At 42.0% G+C, this 19814-nt stretch overlaps 1 protein-coding gene across 1 annotated transcript in view; it reads right to left on the reverse strand.

Moving 5' to 3' along the window:
• The window catches only part of nop14 (NOP14 nucleolar protein homolog (yeast)), a 58366-nt gene that overhangs the window by 26304 nt on the left and 12248 nt on the right, over positions 1-19814 (reverse strand). Inside the window, exons 4-8 of the mRNA XM_043703789.2 lie at positions 16522-16663; positions 11785-11933; positions 3554-3682; positions 3164-3286; positions 658-789 (exon numbers count right to left, since the gene is read on the reverse strand). Of these exons, the coding sequence (XP_043559724.2) occupies positions 658-789; positions 3164-3286; positions 3554-3682; positions 11785-11933; positions 16522-16663 (675 nt within the window). The remainder of the gene's footprint in view (positions 1-657; positions 790-3163; positions 3287-3553; positions 3683-11784; positions 11934-16521; positions 16664-19814) is intronic.

Raw genomic sequence — 19814 nt, forward strand, 5'->3', positions numbered from 1 at the left:
TTGAGTATCACAACAATCAATATTTTCTGCTTTCTGTCAAAGAAAAACATGCTTTTGGTCATCATAACTGCCATATTCTAACCATTACTTTGCAAACCCTTACACCTCTCTTTCCTTTGTTAAAGCTTGCTTCTTTGATGCAGCTTTTCGGTCACTTCCGCTAATATCCATTGAACACCCCGCTTGCCACTTTTTGCAAATCATAGGGGCTATTGCAAATCTTTTCAACAATAATGCTGCTGTTGAGATTGCCAAGCATTTGCAACAAACATGTAAACAGAATTTGAATCTGTTTCTTTACCAAAGAGGCTAACCAAAAATGATTAATGTTGTTAAGAGTAAACAGAAGAATTCAAAAGAAACACACTAAAGCATTAATCATTAATAATATACAGCAATGTGAAAGGATTAGAAATAATTTAGTGCAAAACACTCCCTAAGTCTTTCCTACAAGAAATTACTGTTTTCACTACCTGCGTCTGATACCTTTACATTCCTCTGTGCAGTTACATGTGACACTGAACTCAGGACAAGTTCTATATGGTACCTTCCTGGATGCTGTGCAGTTGTACCATGTGCTATTTAGCAGAAGTATTGTCCTCTATTGCTCTAACATCCAAAAGCAATGGTTAGGTTTTACCAGTTCTTGAACCCCACCTTGTAAACAAGGCAAGGATTATCAATCTTCTCCAGGATGAAGCCATCATGCAAATCATCTGCAGACATGTGTTTCGATTTGTTGTTGCCTTTCTCGACAAATTCTCCACGCATCCGACGCATTCTCTCTGCCTGAAATTTAGTGTCAGAACAAATTACTAACACTGATCATGGAACCCCAATACACTGAGTAAAACCAGCATAAAAACATAAATACAATTCAAACTGCATGGTTTTTAAAATTAATGTGCTCCAATATACTGAAGAGCAGATTTCCATTCTGTGTTTAGTTAGCTCCTACCTCTTGGATCATTGGAGCAAGAGTGTTGTTCAACCTGGTAAGGAGAGAAAACATCTAGAGATCCTGCTGTGACTGCTCAGCTTCAAGAGCATTCACAACAAGGTCAGGCAAAGTTGATTGGATTCCCCTTAGTGAATAGCTTGCATGCTCTAATTGTCAAGATGTGTGTATACAGAATGATAACTTGTGGTAAGTGTCTCCAACAGGTGAGGGATTAGGAAAATATTACCAAGCGAAATAAACATGAGGTGAGTAATAGCTCTGTGGCTGAAGGTAGACCTTTTTTTAAAATTTTGGTGGGAATCTACAAATAAGATACTTGAACAAAGAAGTCAACCTGTGTCACAATAAGCAATTGGGGTGTTGGGGGGGGTCAAATACCTCAGGCTACAGAGAAGGCTTTAAGTTTACTGGAGTGAGGGAGGGTTCTGCAGAGGGGATATGTAGGCTTACAAAGCAAAACAATATGGCAGCATTTCAGGGCAGCTATTTAAGTTAGAGTGGGAATCAGAATAGGGCAGGAAAGGACAGAATGTATTTGGGACAGTTTCCTAGGCAATATATTGTAGATCCAGTCAGGCATGAGACTATTTTGGATCTGGTAATGTATAATGAGGCAGTTCTAATAAACAATGTCAGGGTAAAAATGTCCCATGAAACAGTGATCAACACATGGTAGAATTTAGCATTCAGTTTCAGTGTGAGAAACTTGGGTCAAAAACAACTAAACTCAAATGAGGCTTATACACAAAAGAATGAGGACAGAGCTAGATGGAGGTAATTGGGAAAGGAGTTTAGCAGCAAAGATGATTCAGGAACAATGGCGGATATTTAAGAACCTAGTTTAAGAGTTTACGTAGGTTGGGCCTGTACTCATTAAAGTTCAGAAGAATGAAAAGCAACCGTATTGAAACACAAAATGTTTAAGGGTTTGACAGGATAAATGCTGAGAGATTGGTCCCTCTTTGGGAGAGTCAGTACCAGAAGAAATAGTCTCAAAGTAAAGCTTGCCTATTTAAGACAGAGTGGATGAAGATTTTCTTCCCTCAGAGGTAAGTGGATCTGTCGAGGGCTGTAGAAGCTGGATCATTAAGTATTTAACACAAAGTGTGCTGAGTACCTGGATTACACAGCCAGAGCAGGTGACTATAAAGCAATGTTTAAGAGGCATCTTTCAGATATAGGAATAGAGGGATATGGACTCTGTAGAGGCAAAAGATTTTTTTTTAAGAAAGGAATCATGTGTCAGCACTGGTGGGCCAAAGGGCTTGTTCCCGAGTTGTATTAGACTACTGTTTATTCATGCAGCCTACACCAAAGTCAACTCTCCTGTTTCTTCAGCGATTTGTGCTGACTAACAATAAAGAGATGTTTCGAGGAGGATTTTATCCAGTCCCACCTAATCATTGTCGGCACCTTGATGTTAAGGTGACATTCCCACTTTAAGCAACGGACAGGGAAACAACAATTTGCAGTAATGAAACAGCGTGTTTTAATAGAGTGTGACTAACAGCATCTTAGTCCATAGCAACAGACTGGCACATTCCAAATTCTAGTATGATGTCCTGAAGGACACACCAAAACTTAGGGCAGCCACCATGTTGGAGAAAAGGTCCTTAAGGCCTTTCAGCCACGGTATACTGAACAGCTGGAAACTGTGTAAAACCTTTCAGGCTGAATAGTTGACATGTAATGAAAACTGTTAAGTGTTAACTGAATTTGGAAATGTAATGAATGATGTACAGTGTGGAAAAAAATTGAAATGTTTTTGCATCTCATGTCATGTTAACTTTAAATGATAATTCAACATACTTAAATTAATTTTATGAATAAAGTATATTTTGGGAAAAAAACCGGCATGTCTGCACCAACATTTTTCATCTGACCACCAGGACACTTTTCTGTACATAGTGGTAACATTGCACAAGCAGATTTCAAAAATCAAGCTCAGAACAAAATGCCTGAAGTCTGGACTTTTTATCTACTTTACCTAAAGGTTAACAATTTCATGTCAATTCACATTATTAACATGAATCTCATCACCAATACATTGCATCTTAATTAGGTGTGAAGAGCAAATCGAAATCTGCATAAACAGCAGTGTGGTAACAAGCAGGCAATAGGTTTCATGATGTTGGTTGAGAGATATATACTGGCCGGGACACTACTGAGGCATACGGTCAAAGAGTTCAATAGATTCCATACCTCAAGTTTCTGTAGGCGTTCTTGCTCCTCCTTCGCCAACTCTTCCTTGGTTTTCAGTCTGTCAGAGGGCTGTGCCTTCATGTCAAAGAACAGCTCACGTACAATTATGTCATAATCCCCAGCCTTGAGGAAAGACCAAAAAATGGAGAAAAATAAACTGCACTTTTATTTTAATTATTTTATTTTACTCTAATCCCTAGAATAACTTGCAGTATACAATAGCACCACACAATGCCAGAAACCAGGCATAACAAGCAATTGATATAAAACTGATGAAAAAGACAGTCTCAATTTTAATTCATTTGCAAAATCTTTATTTTAAGCTGCCTCATAGCTAAATAGACAGCTTATTTGATGGCCGAGGTCGTACCTTCCTAAATAATCACTTACCTTGGGTTTCTCCTCCTCGCGCTCCTTTTTAGGAGCTTTATGAGCCAACAAGGAATGGACTTCCTTCCAATCTTTGTCCAGCTTCTCAGTCAGTTCCTGTGCCTTGTCTCGCTGCACCTGCCGCTCATACTGTTTAGATTAGAACATTCCATTGTTACCAAAATGAAGAACATTGAAAAAGTGGACAACATTTAGCCCCCTTGGGTCTGCCCACTACTCAATGACCCAACCCTCCAGGATAGACTTGAAGTTGCCAGGAACTGGCCACTCTGCTGCTGAGACCAAGCAGGGAAAACAAAAATCAGAATACTGTAATCAACTATGTTTTCTTTGTTGAACACCATCACTGATGAGTAATGAGAATAGTGGGGATAGGGATAAAAAGGCATTTGGACTGAGTCAAGAATTATGATTTCGAATCTGTTCAATTCTCAATCAACATGAGAAGATAGCAACATCACAAAGATGAACATGTCAAAAAACCAATGGCAAAAGCTGTTTTAGACAAGAGGTCATGTGCTGAAACCTTCAGGAATAAAGCTAACCCTAACCTCAGCCCATTTCTGCAGCAATTTCCAATTAAAGTTTGCGTTTATAAAATGGTCACGTGTACAGTATGAAATCAAACTACATAGAATTGAGGCTGAAATAAAAACAAAGTATTTAAAAAAAACATGCAACAGGTGCAGCAGCATTTATGGAGAGAGAACAATGAATGATACAAGTGCAAAGTGGCTCCTTGTCTGGAAGAATATAGTTGGTCATACATCTGGAGGTTCAATCACAATACCACGTGCCTCCAACTGCCCAGATCCCACTTTGTTCCTACTAATATGGTCTTCTTCCAAGGTTCAAGTGGAGCAGTGAATTCTAGAACCAGGAGTCAATGCTGCAAATGGTGTTGGCACGCTGTGTGCAGATGCACAGCTTCAGAGGTTGCTGATCCTAAGCTCCTGAGAGATACTGAACTCGAAAAGTTAACTCTGATACCCTCTCTGTTTTCAATATGATCTTTGTGTCAGATCATCAACAATTGCAGTATTTGGCTATTAAGGAATGGGTGCTATGAGGAATACAATTCATTTCACATCTGAAATTGAGAACACAAGTGAAGTGGAATAAATGGGAAGAGAAAATGAGGTCTGCAGATGCTGGAGATCAGAGATGGAAATGTGTTGCTGGAGAAGCGCAGCAGGTCAGGCAGCATCTAGGGAACAGGAGAATCGACGTTTCGGGCATTAGCCCTTCTTCAGGAATGAGGAAAGTTTGTCCAGCAGGCTAAGATAAAAGATAGGGAGGAGGGACTTGGGGGAGGGGCGTCGGAAATGTGATAGGTGGAAAAAGGTCAAGGTGAGGGTGATAGGACAGATTGGGGTGGGGGCGGAGAGGTCGGGAAGAAGATTGCAGGTTAGGGAGGTGGTGCTGAATTTGATGGATTTGACTGAGACAGGCTGGGGGGAGGGGAAATGAGGAAACTGGTGAAATCCGAGTTCATCCCTTGTGGTTGGAGGGTTCCTAGCCGGAAGATGAGGCGTTCTTCCTCCAACCGTCGTTTCGCTGTGGTCTGACGATGGAGGAGTCCAAAGACCTGCATATCCTTGGTGGAGTGGGAGGGGGAATTGAAATGTTGAGCTACAGGGTGGTTGGGTTGGTTGGTCCGGGTGTCCCAGAGGTGTTCTCTGAAACGCTCCGCAAGTAGGCGGCCTGTCTCCCCAATATAGAGGAGGCCACATCGGGTACAGAGGATGCAATAGATGATATGTGTGGAGGTACAGGTGAATCTGTGGCGGATATGGAAGTTTCCTTTGGGGCCTTGGAGGGAGGTGAGAGGGGAGGTGTGGGCGCAAGTCTTGCACCTCCTGCGGTTGCAGGGGAAGGTGCCGGGAGTGGAGGTTGGGTTGGTGGGGGGTGTGGATCTGACGAGGGAGTCACGGAGGGAGTGGTCTTTACGGAATGCTGATAGGGGAGGGGAGGGAAATATATCCTTGGTGGTGGGGTCCGTTTGGAGGTGGTCCAGCAGGCTAAGATAAAAGATAGGGAGGAGGGACTTGGGGGAGGGGCGTCGGAAATGTGATAGGTGGAAAAAGGTCAAGGTGAGGGTGATAGGACAGATTGGGGTGGGGGCGGAGAGGTCGGGAAGAAGATTGCAGGTTAGGGAGGCGGTGCCTTCCAGCAGGCTAAGATAAAAGATGGAATAAATGGGAACCTAGTTTCTATACAGGAATGCTTGAAATTTACTGAAATATTGTATGATTTTCCTTACTCATTATTGGGATGGGGTATCACTCGCTAGACCAGCAGTTCTGCCCACACTTAAGTTCCAAGACAGCAGTTAAGAGTCAACTAAATTGCCGTGTGTCTGGAGTCTAGCAGATTTCCTTGTCTAAAGGACATTAGTGAACTAGATGAGTTTTTTAATGATTGACCACAGTTACAAGGATGCTATTAGGCTAGTTCTTTATTCCAGATTTTTCAAAAAATAAACTCAAAATCCACCATCTGTCATAGTGCGACTTGAACTCATAACCTCAGAGCATTGGTCGGAGGTAATGGATTGCTAGCCCAGTGACATTATCACTACGACACTGTCTCCCTGTAAATATTTAAAGGAGATCAGTTGAATATTCTAAAACAGTTGCAACTGTGTATTAAGTAAACTTCTGAGAAGATAAATTTTTGAGGAAAATATTTCATTTCTAGCAAAAAATATTACTTCTTCCAATCTAACAGCTACCTTCATGAAGTGGTGAGGTCACAAGGAAAGCTTCAGAATTGTACAGAGCAGGTAGGTGTGTTTTTTTTTAGGAGTGTAACTGGCAGGGTAACAGTGTTACAGCTGGAAGGCGAAAGGTTTTGTATTACAGAGAATGGAGAGTTTACAAGTTTGCACTTCAGGCAGTTATCCAAAGGTCCAGAAACTAGGAAGCATGTAAACTCAAAAACAAAATCAGAAATTGCTCAAAAAGCTCAGCAGGCCACGCTGTATCTATGGAGAGAAAGCAGAGTTAATATTGTGACATCATAGACTTCAGAACTTTAATGACTGTTTATGGACTGAATGAACCAACAAAAATCAAAACCTGTCACATGCAGCAAGAACTCTGTCAGGAATAAACTGTTAAGGAACAAAGACACTCAAGCAATTACAGAGACTCAAGCAATTAGTCATGTCTTAGTGAGATTACATAAATAAAACTGCTTGATAAATTGGATGCTTCATGGCCACAACGGACAAGCATTGCCTAGAAGAATTTAAGGAGTTAATGACCGATAAGCTGCATCTTCAGAAGGCGGCCACCATGGTGGCTCAGTGGTTAGCACTGCTGCCTCACAGCACCAGGGTCCTGGGTTCGATTCCCGCCTGTCTGTGTGGAGTTTGCGCTTTCTCCCCATGTCTGCGTGGGTTTCCTCCCACAATCCAAAGATGTGCAGGTCAGGTAAATTGGCCATGCTAAATTGCCCACAGTGTTAGGTGCGTTAGTCAGGGGTAAGTGTATGGGAAATGGGTTTGGGTGGGTTTCTCTTCGGAGGGGCGGTGTGGACTAGTTGGGCCGAAGGGCCTGTTTCCACCCTGTAGTGAATAGAATCTAATTTAATCTTCAAACAAACAAACAGTCATTGCCAAATGTAACAAGAGACAAAAACTACAAGCCAGCCACAGATGAAAGGACTTAAAAAAGAAATTATAAGTATACCACCTCAGAGACTGAAGCATGAAAATCTGTGTAAGCATTGAACGAGAACAACTCAATAGCAGAACATCGAAAAACAAGACTGCACAAGGATTGAGCTCTGGACACTTCCATGTCTGCCTCAGACCACTGTTGGTTGAAGTCTTGGCCAGATTTCACCATTAATCGAGTAATCGCTAAGTTGAGTCACAGGCTGATTCTTGCTTAGTTGCGAGATTTTATATTTGGTTGTAACATGCAATAAAATATGAATTATTCAGTACTTGATTGTCTGAGTGATAGCTTAATAAGTAGCTGAATCATGTGCAACTTGTGGTGACTTACCCATAACAACGTTTTGGGCCCAGTGACCCCCTTTTCAAAACAATTCATGGTTGCTCATGTGCCCATCAACGTCATTGGCTTCCGACAGTTGGGAGATTAAAATTTTGTATTCTCCATAACCTCAACTCATTCAAAGCTCTGTGGCTGCACTCTGTCCACCTTTGGTTCTGAGTTCAGTTTGTGACTCTAAATTTCTCCTCCTAATGTTGAAACGCTTCAAACTCACCACTGCCCAGCCATGTAGCCACTGCCAAACATCAAACCCTCCAAAGTTAAGGGTTAGAAAGGGTAGATTCGATTCTATCTTAAAATGCGTTCAGGGGATTTTTTTTTGTATCAATACAGAGAAGGCCCAATAAGGGGTGGCCCAGTGCTGGATCTGGTTCTGGAGAGAGAGCGAGAGAGAGAGGAGGACATTAGAGGGGGGGGGGGGGGGAAGGAGAGAGAGAGAGAGAGAGAGAGAGAGAGAGAGAGAGAGAGAGAGAGAGAGAGAGAGAGAGAGAGAGAGAGAAGGATATTACCGATAGCAACCACAACACGTACAATTCGAAATTGTTCTTGACAAGGAAAAAGGTGGCCTACGAAAGATGGCTTTGGATTGGGAGTGGGGGAGGCAGATTTTATTAAAATAAAGCAGGACTGGTACACCTCCTTGCCAACAAGATCACCACATTGGAGTAGTGGAGGGCATTCAACAAGGACTAACATGTACCCTTTAGAGGGAAATGTAGGAGCAAGAAGTTCAGAGAACCCTGGTTGTCTAGTCCAATTCAGGACTGGATGAGGAAGACGACAGGGCTTTTCGCAAGTCCAAAGGGAGCAATTCAGCTGCAGTTCTAGAGAAATACAGGAAGGAACTTAAGGAAGAAGAACAAAAACAGGGCATGATAAAGAACTTGCCAACAGAATCTTAAGATATTTTATAAATACATTAAAGGAAGAGATTAACCAGGGTTTGAGTAGGACCCATTAGGGACTAAGGGGGCAACCTGTGTTTGAAGCCACAGGATGTTGAAAGGGTGTCAAATGAATACTTCTCTTTGGTCTTCACTCTGGAAAAGGAGGACGTAGGTACAGAGTTCAAAAAAAGGAAGGTGAGGAACTTGCACAATTTGATATAGGAAATGGGGAGGTATTGGAGGCTTTGTTAGGCTTTAAAAATATACAAATCCCCTGGTTTGGATGAACTGCATCCCAGGCTGCTGGAGGTGGGGCAGGAAAGTGCAGGGACTGCGACACAAATTTTTACTTCCTGCCTGGCCATGGGGGAAGTACCAGAGGACTGAATAATGGCTAATGCGGTTTCATTTTTTAAGAGGGGTGGTAGAGATGAATAAGGAAATTACAGACCAGTGAATCTCCCATCAATGGAAGAGAAACTATCGGAGAAAATCCTTAAGTAGTGGATTAATATCCATTTGCCAGATGGAGGTCACACGTAATAAATTTGTTAGAATTCTTTGAAAATGTGATCAAATGTTCTGATAAGGGAAGTTCAGTTGATGCAGTTTGTATGATTTTAGCAAACGTTTGACAAGGTCCCACATGAGAGACTGACCTTTTAGACTGGAGGCCTGTGACCAGTGGTGTTCCACAAGGATCGGTGCTGGGTCCACTGCTTTTCGTCATATATATAAATGATTTGGATGTGAACATAGGAGGTATAGCTAGTAAGTTTGCAGATGACATCAAAATTGGAGGTGCAATGGACAGCGAAGAAGGTTACCTCAGATTACAACAGGATCTTGATCAAATGGGCCAATGGGCTGAGGAGTGGCAGATGGAGTTTAGTTTATATAAATGCAAGATGTTGAATTTCGGAAAAGCAAATCAGAGCAGGACTTATATATTTAATGGCAAGGTCCTGGAGAGTGTTGCTGAACAAAGAGTGCAGATTCATAGCTCCTTGAAAGTAGAGTTGCAGGCAGACAGGATAGTGTAGAAGGCATTTGGTATGCTTTCCTTTTATTGGTCAGAGCATCGAGTTGGGAGGTCATGTACAGGACACTAGTTATGCCACTCATGGAATATTCTTTGCAATTCAGGTCTCCTTCTAATTGGAAGGATGTTGTGAAACTTGAAATAGTTCAGAATACATTTACAAGGATGTTGCAAGGGTTGGAGTATTTGAGCTATCGAGAGAGGCCGAATAGGCTGGGGCTGTTTTCCCTGGAGCGTCAGAGGCTGAGGCGTGACCTTATTGAGGTTTATAAAATCATGAGGGGCATGGATAGGATAAATACATGGTGCGGGAGTCCAGAACTAGTGGGTATAAGTTTTTGGTGAGAGGGGAAAGATATAAAAGAGACCTAAGGGGCAATTTTTTCACACAGAGGGTGGTGCATGTATGGAATAAGCTGCCAGAGGAAGTAGTGGAGGCTGGTACAATTACAGCATTTAAAAGACATCCGTATGGGTATATGAATAAAGTTAAAAATCACACAACACCAGGATATCGTCAACTGGTTTATTTGGAAGCTAGCTTTCAGAGCGCCTTCCTCAGGTGGCTGTGGAGGTTAAGATCATATTCACAGAATTTGTAGCTCACAGAGTCATGTACACATGACTCCTAGTCATGGTATACGAATAGGAAGGGTTTAGAGGGATATGGGCCAAGTGCTGGCAAATGGGACTTGGTTAGGTTAGGATATCTGGTCGCCATGTACGAGTTGGACCGAAGGGTCTGTTTCTGTGCTGTACATCTCTGACTCTGTGACTGAGAATGTTAAAGTACATAGAATTCAGCGAAACTTGGTGAGATGGACCAGAAGCTGGCTTAGTAATTGGACACAAAGTGTAGTGGTGGAAGGCTGTTTAAGTGACTGGAGGCCGGCGTCAAGTCACTTAAATGATATAGATGAAAATGTGGGGATAATATTAAACAAATCTGTAGACAACACCAAGATTGGCAGGATGGATAATAGCAATGAAGATGGTTGTGGTTATAAGATATAGTGGGCAGACCAGTGGTAGATGGTATTTAACCCTGTTAAGTGTGAGGGAGAAACAAGATGAGGGAGTTATTTAATGAAGGGCAGGACACTGGGAGGCTTAGAGGAAACAGAGGATCTTGAGGATCATTATTCACAGATCGTTGAAGTTGGCAGAGCACGTAAATACAATAATTGGCATGTGGGTCATTTGCTTTCATCAGTTGTGACATAAATAAGATCAAAGAGGTAATGTCGTAGTTGTACAGACCGCTGGTTAGGCCACTGTGTGCAGTTCTGGTCATCTCAATACAGGAAGGCTGTGATAGCACTGAAGGGTGAACAGTGAGCAGCTTTGGTTGATGGTCAATCACAGAGGACATAGTTTTAAGGTAAGGGGCAGGAGATTCAGAGAGGATTTGGGGAAAAATCTTTTTCACTCAGCAGGTGGTGGAAATGTGGAATGCATTTCCTAGGAAGGTACTGGAAACCTATAAGCTTTAAAAATATCTGGATGAGCACTTCAGATATCATAACATCCAAGGATATGGGTCAAATGTAGGAAATTGGGATTAGTGCACCGTTAGTATTAGTTATGTCAGTGCAGACTCAATGGGACAAAGGGCCTTTCCTACACTGTATGACTCTATGAAAGTAACACAGTCCTCCAACTCTGGCCTTCAAATACACTGCCTCACCAATGGTGATTATGTTTTATGGAAACTGGGCCTAAATGCTCCTTCTCCACTTCTCTTTTTCGCCAGTTGTTAAAATAGCTTCTTCACCAACCCTTTGCTCATCCTCTTCATTTCTTTAGGTTGCTCAGTGACTTTTCTTTGCTCCTGTGAAGCACCTATGGACACTGTTAAGGACACTATTTGAATCTGGGTTATTGTTGAAATCCCTCCATGGTTTTTCACTTTCCCTCAGTTAAACTCCTCCAACCTTAGGTACTAGCTCAGGACCATGAATTACAGCTTTATCAATCCGCAGAAATCTCATGACCCAAACTCATCATGTTTTAGCTTCCTTCGGCAGTCTTGGTCTACCTTTCTGTTGAAGTAACATCTATTTTCTTTCAATTGTCTTGGAAAACACTGATGCACTGGGATGAAAATTACAGTACAGTGAGATATTAAGCTTCATTTAATGAGTCAAAACACCAGTTCCAGCCAAAGACTACATGACTAGGTAAATGTTGTGACACATCAGCCTGAAGTGCTTCAGTTTATCATGGTCCCTACTAATTATACGCACCGATAAGCACAAAGTTTGAAAAGCATACCTTCTCCTTCTTAGATTTAGCAATAAGCTCATCAATTAACTCTTTCCGGGACTTGGGTGTTGGTTCCTCCTCCTCACCCTGCTGCTTAGATGCTGTCTTCTTCTGCAACAGCCCACCACCGCCAAAGTGTGCAGCCGCAGTGAACTCAGCTGTGAGTAATGAGGGAGCATAATAAACTATCCAGCCAGCCATCTGTTCAAAAGTAAATAAGGTTTTTCTCTTGTGCCAATACTGTATTACATATCAGCTATGCACTAACAGGAAATTGAAACCTAGGATCAGAGCTCCAGCACAAGAGTGACACCACAGGTAAAACCCCGAGTTCATTGGTTGGTGGTAGTCAAATTTGTAATTACCTGTTACAGGTAACTTTCAGTTTGAAGGCAAACAGGAAAAATATTTGCAGGCTACAAACTAAAAGAACAGTATAAAATGTTTAAAAACCAAATTAAGTAGGAAGTCCTTAAAATGAAGATGCCAGGCCAGGCAATGTGAGAGCTGTCATTCAAAGTGACCACATCTGCAGCAAGTGCTGGATGCTTGAGGGGTCCGTCTTTGAGTTGATGAGCTGGAGTCTGAGCTTTGCTCCCAGTGACATATCAGGTACGGGGAGAGCTACCTGGATGCAGTGTTTCAGGAGGCAGTCACACCTCTTAGATTAATTCGCTCAAACTTGGTCAATGGTCAGGGACAAGAGGATATGACGATGAGTGACGCAGGTAGAGGGATCGAGGAGGTGGTGTTGAAAGACCCTCAGCCCCTGAGCTTGTGGGTAGAGACATGGCTACAAGGGAATCAGGGCCGGGAACTAAATATCCAAGAATATATGGCCTATTGAAAGGACAGGCAGATGGGGTAGGGTTGTCATATTTGTAAGAAATGAAATTAAATTGATAGCGGAAGTGATATAGAATTGAAAGACATAGAATCCGTATGGGTAGAGTTGAGGAACTACAAAGGAAGAGAGACCAGGTGGGAGTTGTGTTGCGTCACCTAGTAGCAGTAGCATGGGGGAAGTAATAAAGGCCTGTAAGAAAGGCACTATCATAAGAATCACAGGGGACTTCAGGTGGACTGGGAAAATCAGGTTAGCAGCCAATGTCAAGAAAGGAATTTGTGGAATATTTATGGATGTTTTATTTGGAGCAGCTTGTGGTAATGTCTACAATGGAACAGGCAATTCTGGATTTAGCGATATGTAATGAGCCAGACTTGATTAGGGAGCTGAAGGTGAAGGAACCCCTAAAGAACAGTGACCATATGATAGAATTTACCCTGCAGTTTGAGAGGGAGGAGCTGCAATCAGATGTAACAGCATTACAATTGAGTAAAGCTAACAAAGACATGAGGGAGGAGCTGGCCAGATTGGTAAGGAAGATGGTGCAGCAGCAGTGGCAGGAGTTTCTAGGGGTCATTTGGGAGACACAGCAGAAATGCATTTCAAGGAAGAATAAGCATACTAAGGGGTGGAGGAATCAACTTTGGCTGACAAGGGTAGTTAGGGGTAGTATAAAAGCAACAGAAAATACAATGTGATGAAGATTAGTGGGAAGCCAGAGGATTAGGAAGCCTTTAAAAACTAATGAGAGGACAACTAAAAAAAAGGAATAAGGGGAGAGAAGATGAAGTGAGAGAAAGCTAGCTGGTAACATAAAAGATTGCAAAGGTTTTTATGATATCTAAAAGATAAGAGGCAAGAGTGGACATTGGACCACTGGAAAATGAGGCGGGAGAAGTAGTAATGTGGAACAAAGAAATGGCAGAGGAAGTGATTGGTACTTTGCATCAGTTTTCACAGTGAACACACCAGCGGCATACCATAACTTCAAGAGTGTGTAGTGGCAAACACTCAGGAGAAAGTGCTGGTGAAGCTGATAAGTTTGAAGGTGGATAAATCAACTGGACTGGCTGGACTATAGCCCAGAGTTGTGAAGAAGTTATCTATGGAGATTGTGGAGGCATTGGCGGTGATCTTTAAGAAATCACTGGAGTCAGGGATGGCAGAGAGAACTAGAAAATGGCTGTTTAAGAAGAAAGGCAGAAGGCAGGAAACTATAGGCCAGTTAGCCTGACCTCAGTCATTGATGAGATCTTAGAATCGATTATCAAGCCTGAGATTGCAGGGTACTTGGAAGTGCATGGTTAAATAGGGCAGAATCAGCACGGCTTTGTCAAGGAAAGGTCATGCCTGACAAATCTGTTAGAATTCTTTGAAGAGGTAATGAGCAAGTTAGACAATGGAGAACCAGTGGGTTTTCTTTCATTCATTCACAGGATGATTCATTCACATTGCCAGTTAGGCCAGCATTTATTGTCCATGCTAGGTGACCAGAGAGCAATTAAGAGTCAACCACATTGCTGTGGGTCTGAAGTCACATGTAGTCCAGAGCAAGTAAAGTTGGCAGTTTACTTCCCTGGAGGACATTAATGAACCAGATGGATTTTTCATGACAATTGACAAAGATTCATGGTCATCATTAGACTCTTAATTCAATTTTTTTAAAAAATTCATTAGATCTTAATTCCAGACTTTTTTGAATTCAAATTCCACCATCTTCAATGGTGGGATCTGAACTTGGGAACCCAGATTATAACCTTGGCAGATGTAATACAATATGGCGAAATGTAAGGACATGCACTTTGGTTGGAAGAATAGAGGGGTAGAGTATCTTCTAAACAGGGAAAGGTTTCATAAATCTGAAATGCATTGGGACTTGGGAGTCCGAGTTCAGAATTTTCTTAAGGTTAACATGCAAGTTCACCTGGCAGTTAGAAAGGCAAATGCAATATCATTCATTTCAAGCGGGCTAGAAAACAAGAGCAGAGGTGAATTGGTGAGGCTTCGGTCAGACTGCATTTAGAATATTGTGAGCAATTCTGGGTCCTGAATCTAAAGAAAGATGTATTTGCTTTGGAGGGGGCCCAGAGGAGATTTACAAGATTGATCCTGGGGGTGAAAGGCTTGTCATGAGGAGAGATTGAGAACTCTGGGTCTATACTTGATGGAGTTTGAAAGCTGGGGGCGGGGGTGGTTCTGACATGGAGAAGATGTTTTCACTAGCAGGAGACACTAGGAGTGGGGGCACAGCCTGAGGGCCTTTAGAACCAAGGTCAGGAGAAACTTTGTCTGCCAGAAGGTGGTGACTCTGTGGTGGAACTCAATGACTTGGCCTCCCCAGCCCCTGTGGCACTGACTGTATTTAAAGCAGAGATCAATAGTTTCTTGATTAGTAAGGGGATCAAGATTATGGGGAGAAGACAGGAGAATGGGATTGAGAAACAGATCAGCCATAATCAAATGGCAGAGCAGACTAGATAGGCTGAAAGTCCTAATTCTGCTACTATATCTTTTGGTCACTCAGTTCACCTCAGAGACAAATGTCATGAATTCAAGTTCTATTACAGAATGCAAAATAAAGACTGCTATCCCTGGGTACTTTCAGGAGGTGCAGTCTTTTGAATAAGTTGATAAACAGAATCTGACCATCAAGTGAACTTAAAAAACAAAATTAAAAACTAAGCACATCCAGCTACCTGGATAATATTTATCCTTCTATCAAAAGCAGAGCCAGGGACTCTTGGTTGCAGGGACCGTGGGTTCAGCCACATCAGCAAAGTATGGCCAGCAGCAAAGAGATGGTGCCTAAAAGTGGGGCAACTCTTATGTTGGTGGGTCCGGCATAGGCAGTTCCAAGGCAGTGGAGGTCTCCCCTGAGTCTAGATGCTGGCAAGGACTCGGTCAGAGACACTGATATTCTGAACTTTTTACTTCTTTATTTTTTTCTAATTTATTCCTATGACCTATAATGCTGGACTGTTTATTTCTTTACTTGTCTAACTGTTTTTTGTTTCCTAAGAATTTGATCTTAAGTATCTGAACCCACGTACTTTCGTACCTAAGGTGGTGCTGTAATGGGGCAACTTTAAACTTTTCACTGTACTCATTTGACTATGTGTCAATTCAATTCATGAGAGAGGTATTACCTGGTTATGATCTCACTGCGGTTTAGTATGCCTCACTGTGTTAAAACTAGCTGCCATATTTCCTACAATACAGCAGTGAATGACTTAATGATTAATCAGTCATGAAGGATGTAAGTCATTATCATGTTAATTCACAAACAAATTCCTCTCATCAAAACTGTCAATTACAGATTCCAGAAAAAGCACAGAAGGTCAGGCAGCATATGAGGAGCAGAAAAATCGACCATTTCAAGCAAAAGCCCTTCATCAGCCCTATTCCTGATGAAGGGCTTTTGTCCGAAACACCGATTTTCCTGCTCCTCGGATGCTGCCTGACCTGCTGTGCTTTTCCACTACCACTCTGATCTAAACTCTGGTTTCGAGCATCTGCAGTCCTCACTTTTGCCTATTACAGATTCCTGCCATTTTCAACATCTGCCAATCCTCCCACGCTAAAAAAAACACTGGATTCCTTCCAGGGAGTGGAAGAAAACACGGAATCATCTCTCTACCATCATCAAAAATGCTCTCTTCAATAAATGTCTCTTCAAAGTGTTGCCTTCGAATACAACTCAGATTCGTAGAGTCAATTTAAAGTTTTACTACTGAATAGTTAAAGAGTGAGAGTTTCTCCACCTTGTGCTTTATTAAAATCTGACTGATTCCCATCATAGGCAGGGACTGATAGTGAAAAATAATGCAAGCCCTGTATATATTATAGCCCTTTAAAAACAATCAGGATTAGTTAAATCATATGACATTTTTCGTGCTCACCTGACAGAAGGCCCTTTTCCTCCATTTCATCATCACTGTCTGGCACGTCATTAAACTTCTCAATGTCCGCCAGGGATTGCCCGTAATGGGTGAGATCTTCATCTTCATTCAGGTTGTATATGTTCTTCTTTGTGTGCTGCCGCTGAAACAACAAGAACCCAAACAATTAAGTGAATCCAGCAGAGTTACACAACATTGGTCACACCATTAATTTTAATACAGTTAATTACAGGGTAGTTCATTTTCATGGGAGGAATAAGGTCATCTACCCCTTGAAAAACAAGAGATTAAGTTCTGATGAAAAATTTCACAGATCTGAAACTTTCAAAGACTTATACAAATTACCTTATCTTTTCATTGCATAAGATGCTTCCTGACCTGAATTAATTCAGATTTGCAGCATTCCTGGTATTCTTGCTTTTTGAGAAAAGTCTTCGTGGATTGGAGACACAAGGGGATCTTGAGTGTTCCGATTTGCAAGTTATTTACCTGAGCTGATAAGTGGCAAGTAACATCCACACCACACAAGCACTGAGCACTGATCATGTTCAGCAAGAGAGAGTCTAACTATCACCCCTTTACGTTCAACAGCATTATTATCACTGAATTCCTCGCTATCAATATGCAGTGGGTCATCATGGACTAAAATCTAAACTGGACTAGATATAAACACCTTGGCTACAACAGCAGGTCAGATGCTATGACTGCTGCAGTGAGTAACTCATTTCCTGTCTTGCTAATGCCGGTCTTCCATCAAAAAAGTACAAGTCAGGAGTGCAATGAAATGCTCCCACTTGACTGGATGGATAAAGCTTCAACAATGTTCCAGAAGCTTGACAATATTCTGGGCAAAACCGCCCATTTAAGTGGCAGGACAGCCACCAACTTCCACATTCACTCCCTACACTCTCTCTGCATATTGTCACCTGTCTACAAAATGCAGTTCAATAACTTACCAAGGCTTCTCAAACAGCATCTTCCATACTGATGACTTCTACCATCTAGAAGGACGAGGCCAACAGATACATGGAAACACCACCATGACCTGCAGGTTCCTCTCCAAGCCATGACTGCATCATGATTTGGGAATATATCACCATGCCTTCACTGTCACTGGTGAAAATGCTTAGGCCTCTGGGGATCCTTTCATCACTTACACTCCAGCAGCTTAAGAAGGCAGTTGACCTTCTCCACAGCAATCAGGGATGGGTACCAATACATGTCAGCCTAGCCAGCAATATCACAGCTCATGAACAAGTGGGAAAAGACAAAGAAAATAAAGCTGTTAAGATTTGAAACAAAACTTTGGATTAGTGAATGGAGTCTTCTTGTTCGACTCTGCTGAAGACCAGGATGACAGGGCAATTGCAGTGCTTCCTCTTGCCATTGTTTCTCAAACTGCTTAGTTTGACATGGTGTTACGTATCTTAGGACCTCTTATTTAGTCACTCATTTAGTCAAGGCAGTTCTCCGATTTTATCTAGTTTTTTTTGTCTATCCTATTCCAAGTTTCTGACCTAGTACCCCATCAAAAACAGAACATTATAAAACTGAATATGCCAGGCAGACATTCATATGAAATAACCATCTACACAAAAGTACTATGATGAGAAATTTAAGTCACTATTTAGAAAAAAAGTTGGGGATGCCAGGACCATGTGACCAAGTAATATGTACATAAACAGCAGAGCAGTAGAGGAAGTTGCAGCAGATGCATACAATCTAGGGAGTTGGAGTGATTACTGGGTTGGACTCCAAGAGCATTTGAATTCACTGGGTTAAGGAGGGAACGAGCTAGAGTATTTAATACTGACTGACACACACAATCCTTGGTCAGCCCCAGTCATTGCAGCAATCCAAGCATCTGTCAGACCAACAGGATATTGAGACACCACACAGTTTTCTGAATAACAAAAGATGTCATCAGCCTGCAATGTGAATCCAACATTCATGTCCTTGTGGGTGTTGCCTCAGTTTTAAGCAGCATCGATTTTTAAGAAAATGCAGCCTTCAGACATTTTTGTGCTGCGAGTTCAGGATTCGAATCACTACAACATGAAGGAAAGGCTTGTATTTAGTGGCTTAATGCCAGACATAGAAATACTTCAGTGCTTTATACACATAGGAATACTTTAATGCACAGCACTGGCATTTTTACACAGCAAGATCCCACATGCAGAAATGAGATAAGACCATAAGACATGGGAACAGAAATTAGGCCATTCAGCCCATCAAGTCTGCTCCACCATTCAATCATTGCTGATAGATTTCTCAATCCCATTCTCCTGCTTTCTCCCTGTAACCCTTGATACTCAAGAACCTATCTATCTCAGTCTTAAATATACTCAATGACCTGGACTCCACAGCCTTCTTTGGCAATGAGTTTCATAGATTCACCACTCTCTCATAAGTTTTTCCTTATCTCCATTCTATAAGGTCTTCTTTTTACAGTCAGGCTGTGCCCTGGGGTAAGATTAGAGTGGTGCTGGAAAAGCACAGCAGTTCAGGCAGCATCCGAGGAGCAGTAAAATCGACGTTTCGGGCAAAAGCCCTTCATCAGGAATACAGCCGACATTTTGGGTAAAAGCCCTTCATCAGGAATACAATCCTCTCCTACCAATGGAAACATCTTCCCAACGTCAACTCTGTCCAGGCCATTTAGTATTCTGCATGTTTGAATTAGAGTCCCCCTCATCTTTCTAAACTCCATCAAATATAGGCCCAGAGTCCTCAAACATTCCTCATATGTTAAGCTTTTCATTCCTGGGACTATTCTCGTGAACTTGCACTAAATACGATCCAAGGCCAGTACATCCTTCCCAAACTATGGGGCCCAAAACTGCGCACAATAGTCCAAATGTGGTCTGACCAGAGCCTTATCAGGCCTCAGAAGTACATCCCTGCTTTTATATTCAAGTCCTCTCAAAATAAATGCCATCATTGCATTTGCCTTCCTAACTACTGACTCAACCTGCAAGTTTGCCTTGAGAGATTCCTGGACTAGAACACCTAAGTCTCTTTGCACTTCAGATTTCTGAATTTTTTCCCCATTTAGAAAATAGCCCATGCCTCTCATCTTCCTACCTCACACCTTCCCACACTGTACTCCATCTGCTATTTCTTTGCCCATTCTCTTAATCTGTCCAAAACCTTCTATAGCCTCCCCGTCTCCTCAATGCCACCTGTCCCTTTACCTATCTTTGTATTATCTTCAAACTTAGCCAGAATGCCCACAGTTCTTTCATCTAGATTGTTAATGCATAAAGTGAAAAGCTGCGTTCCCAACACTGAGC

Source organism: Chiloscyllium plagiosum, unplaced genomic scaffold (genome assembly GCF_037043375.1).
Source record: "Chiloscyllium plagiosum isolate Xiang-an unplaced genomic scaffold, Cpla_swu_hap1 HiC_scaffold_2, whole genome shotgun sequence".
In the NCBI taxonomy this organism is placed as follows: domain Eukaryota; kingdom Metazoa; phylum Chordata; class Chondrichthyes; order Orectolobiformes; family Hemiscylliidae; genus Chiloscyllium; species Chiloscyllium plagiosum.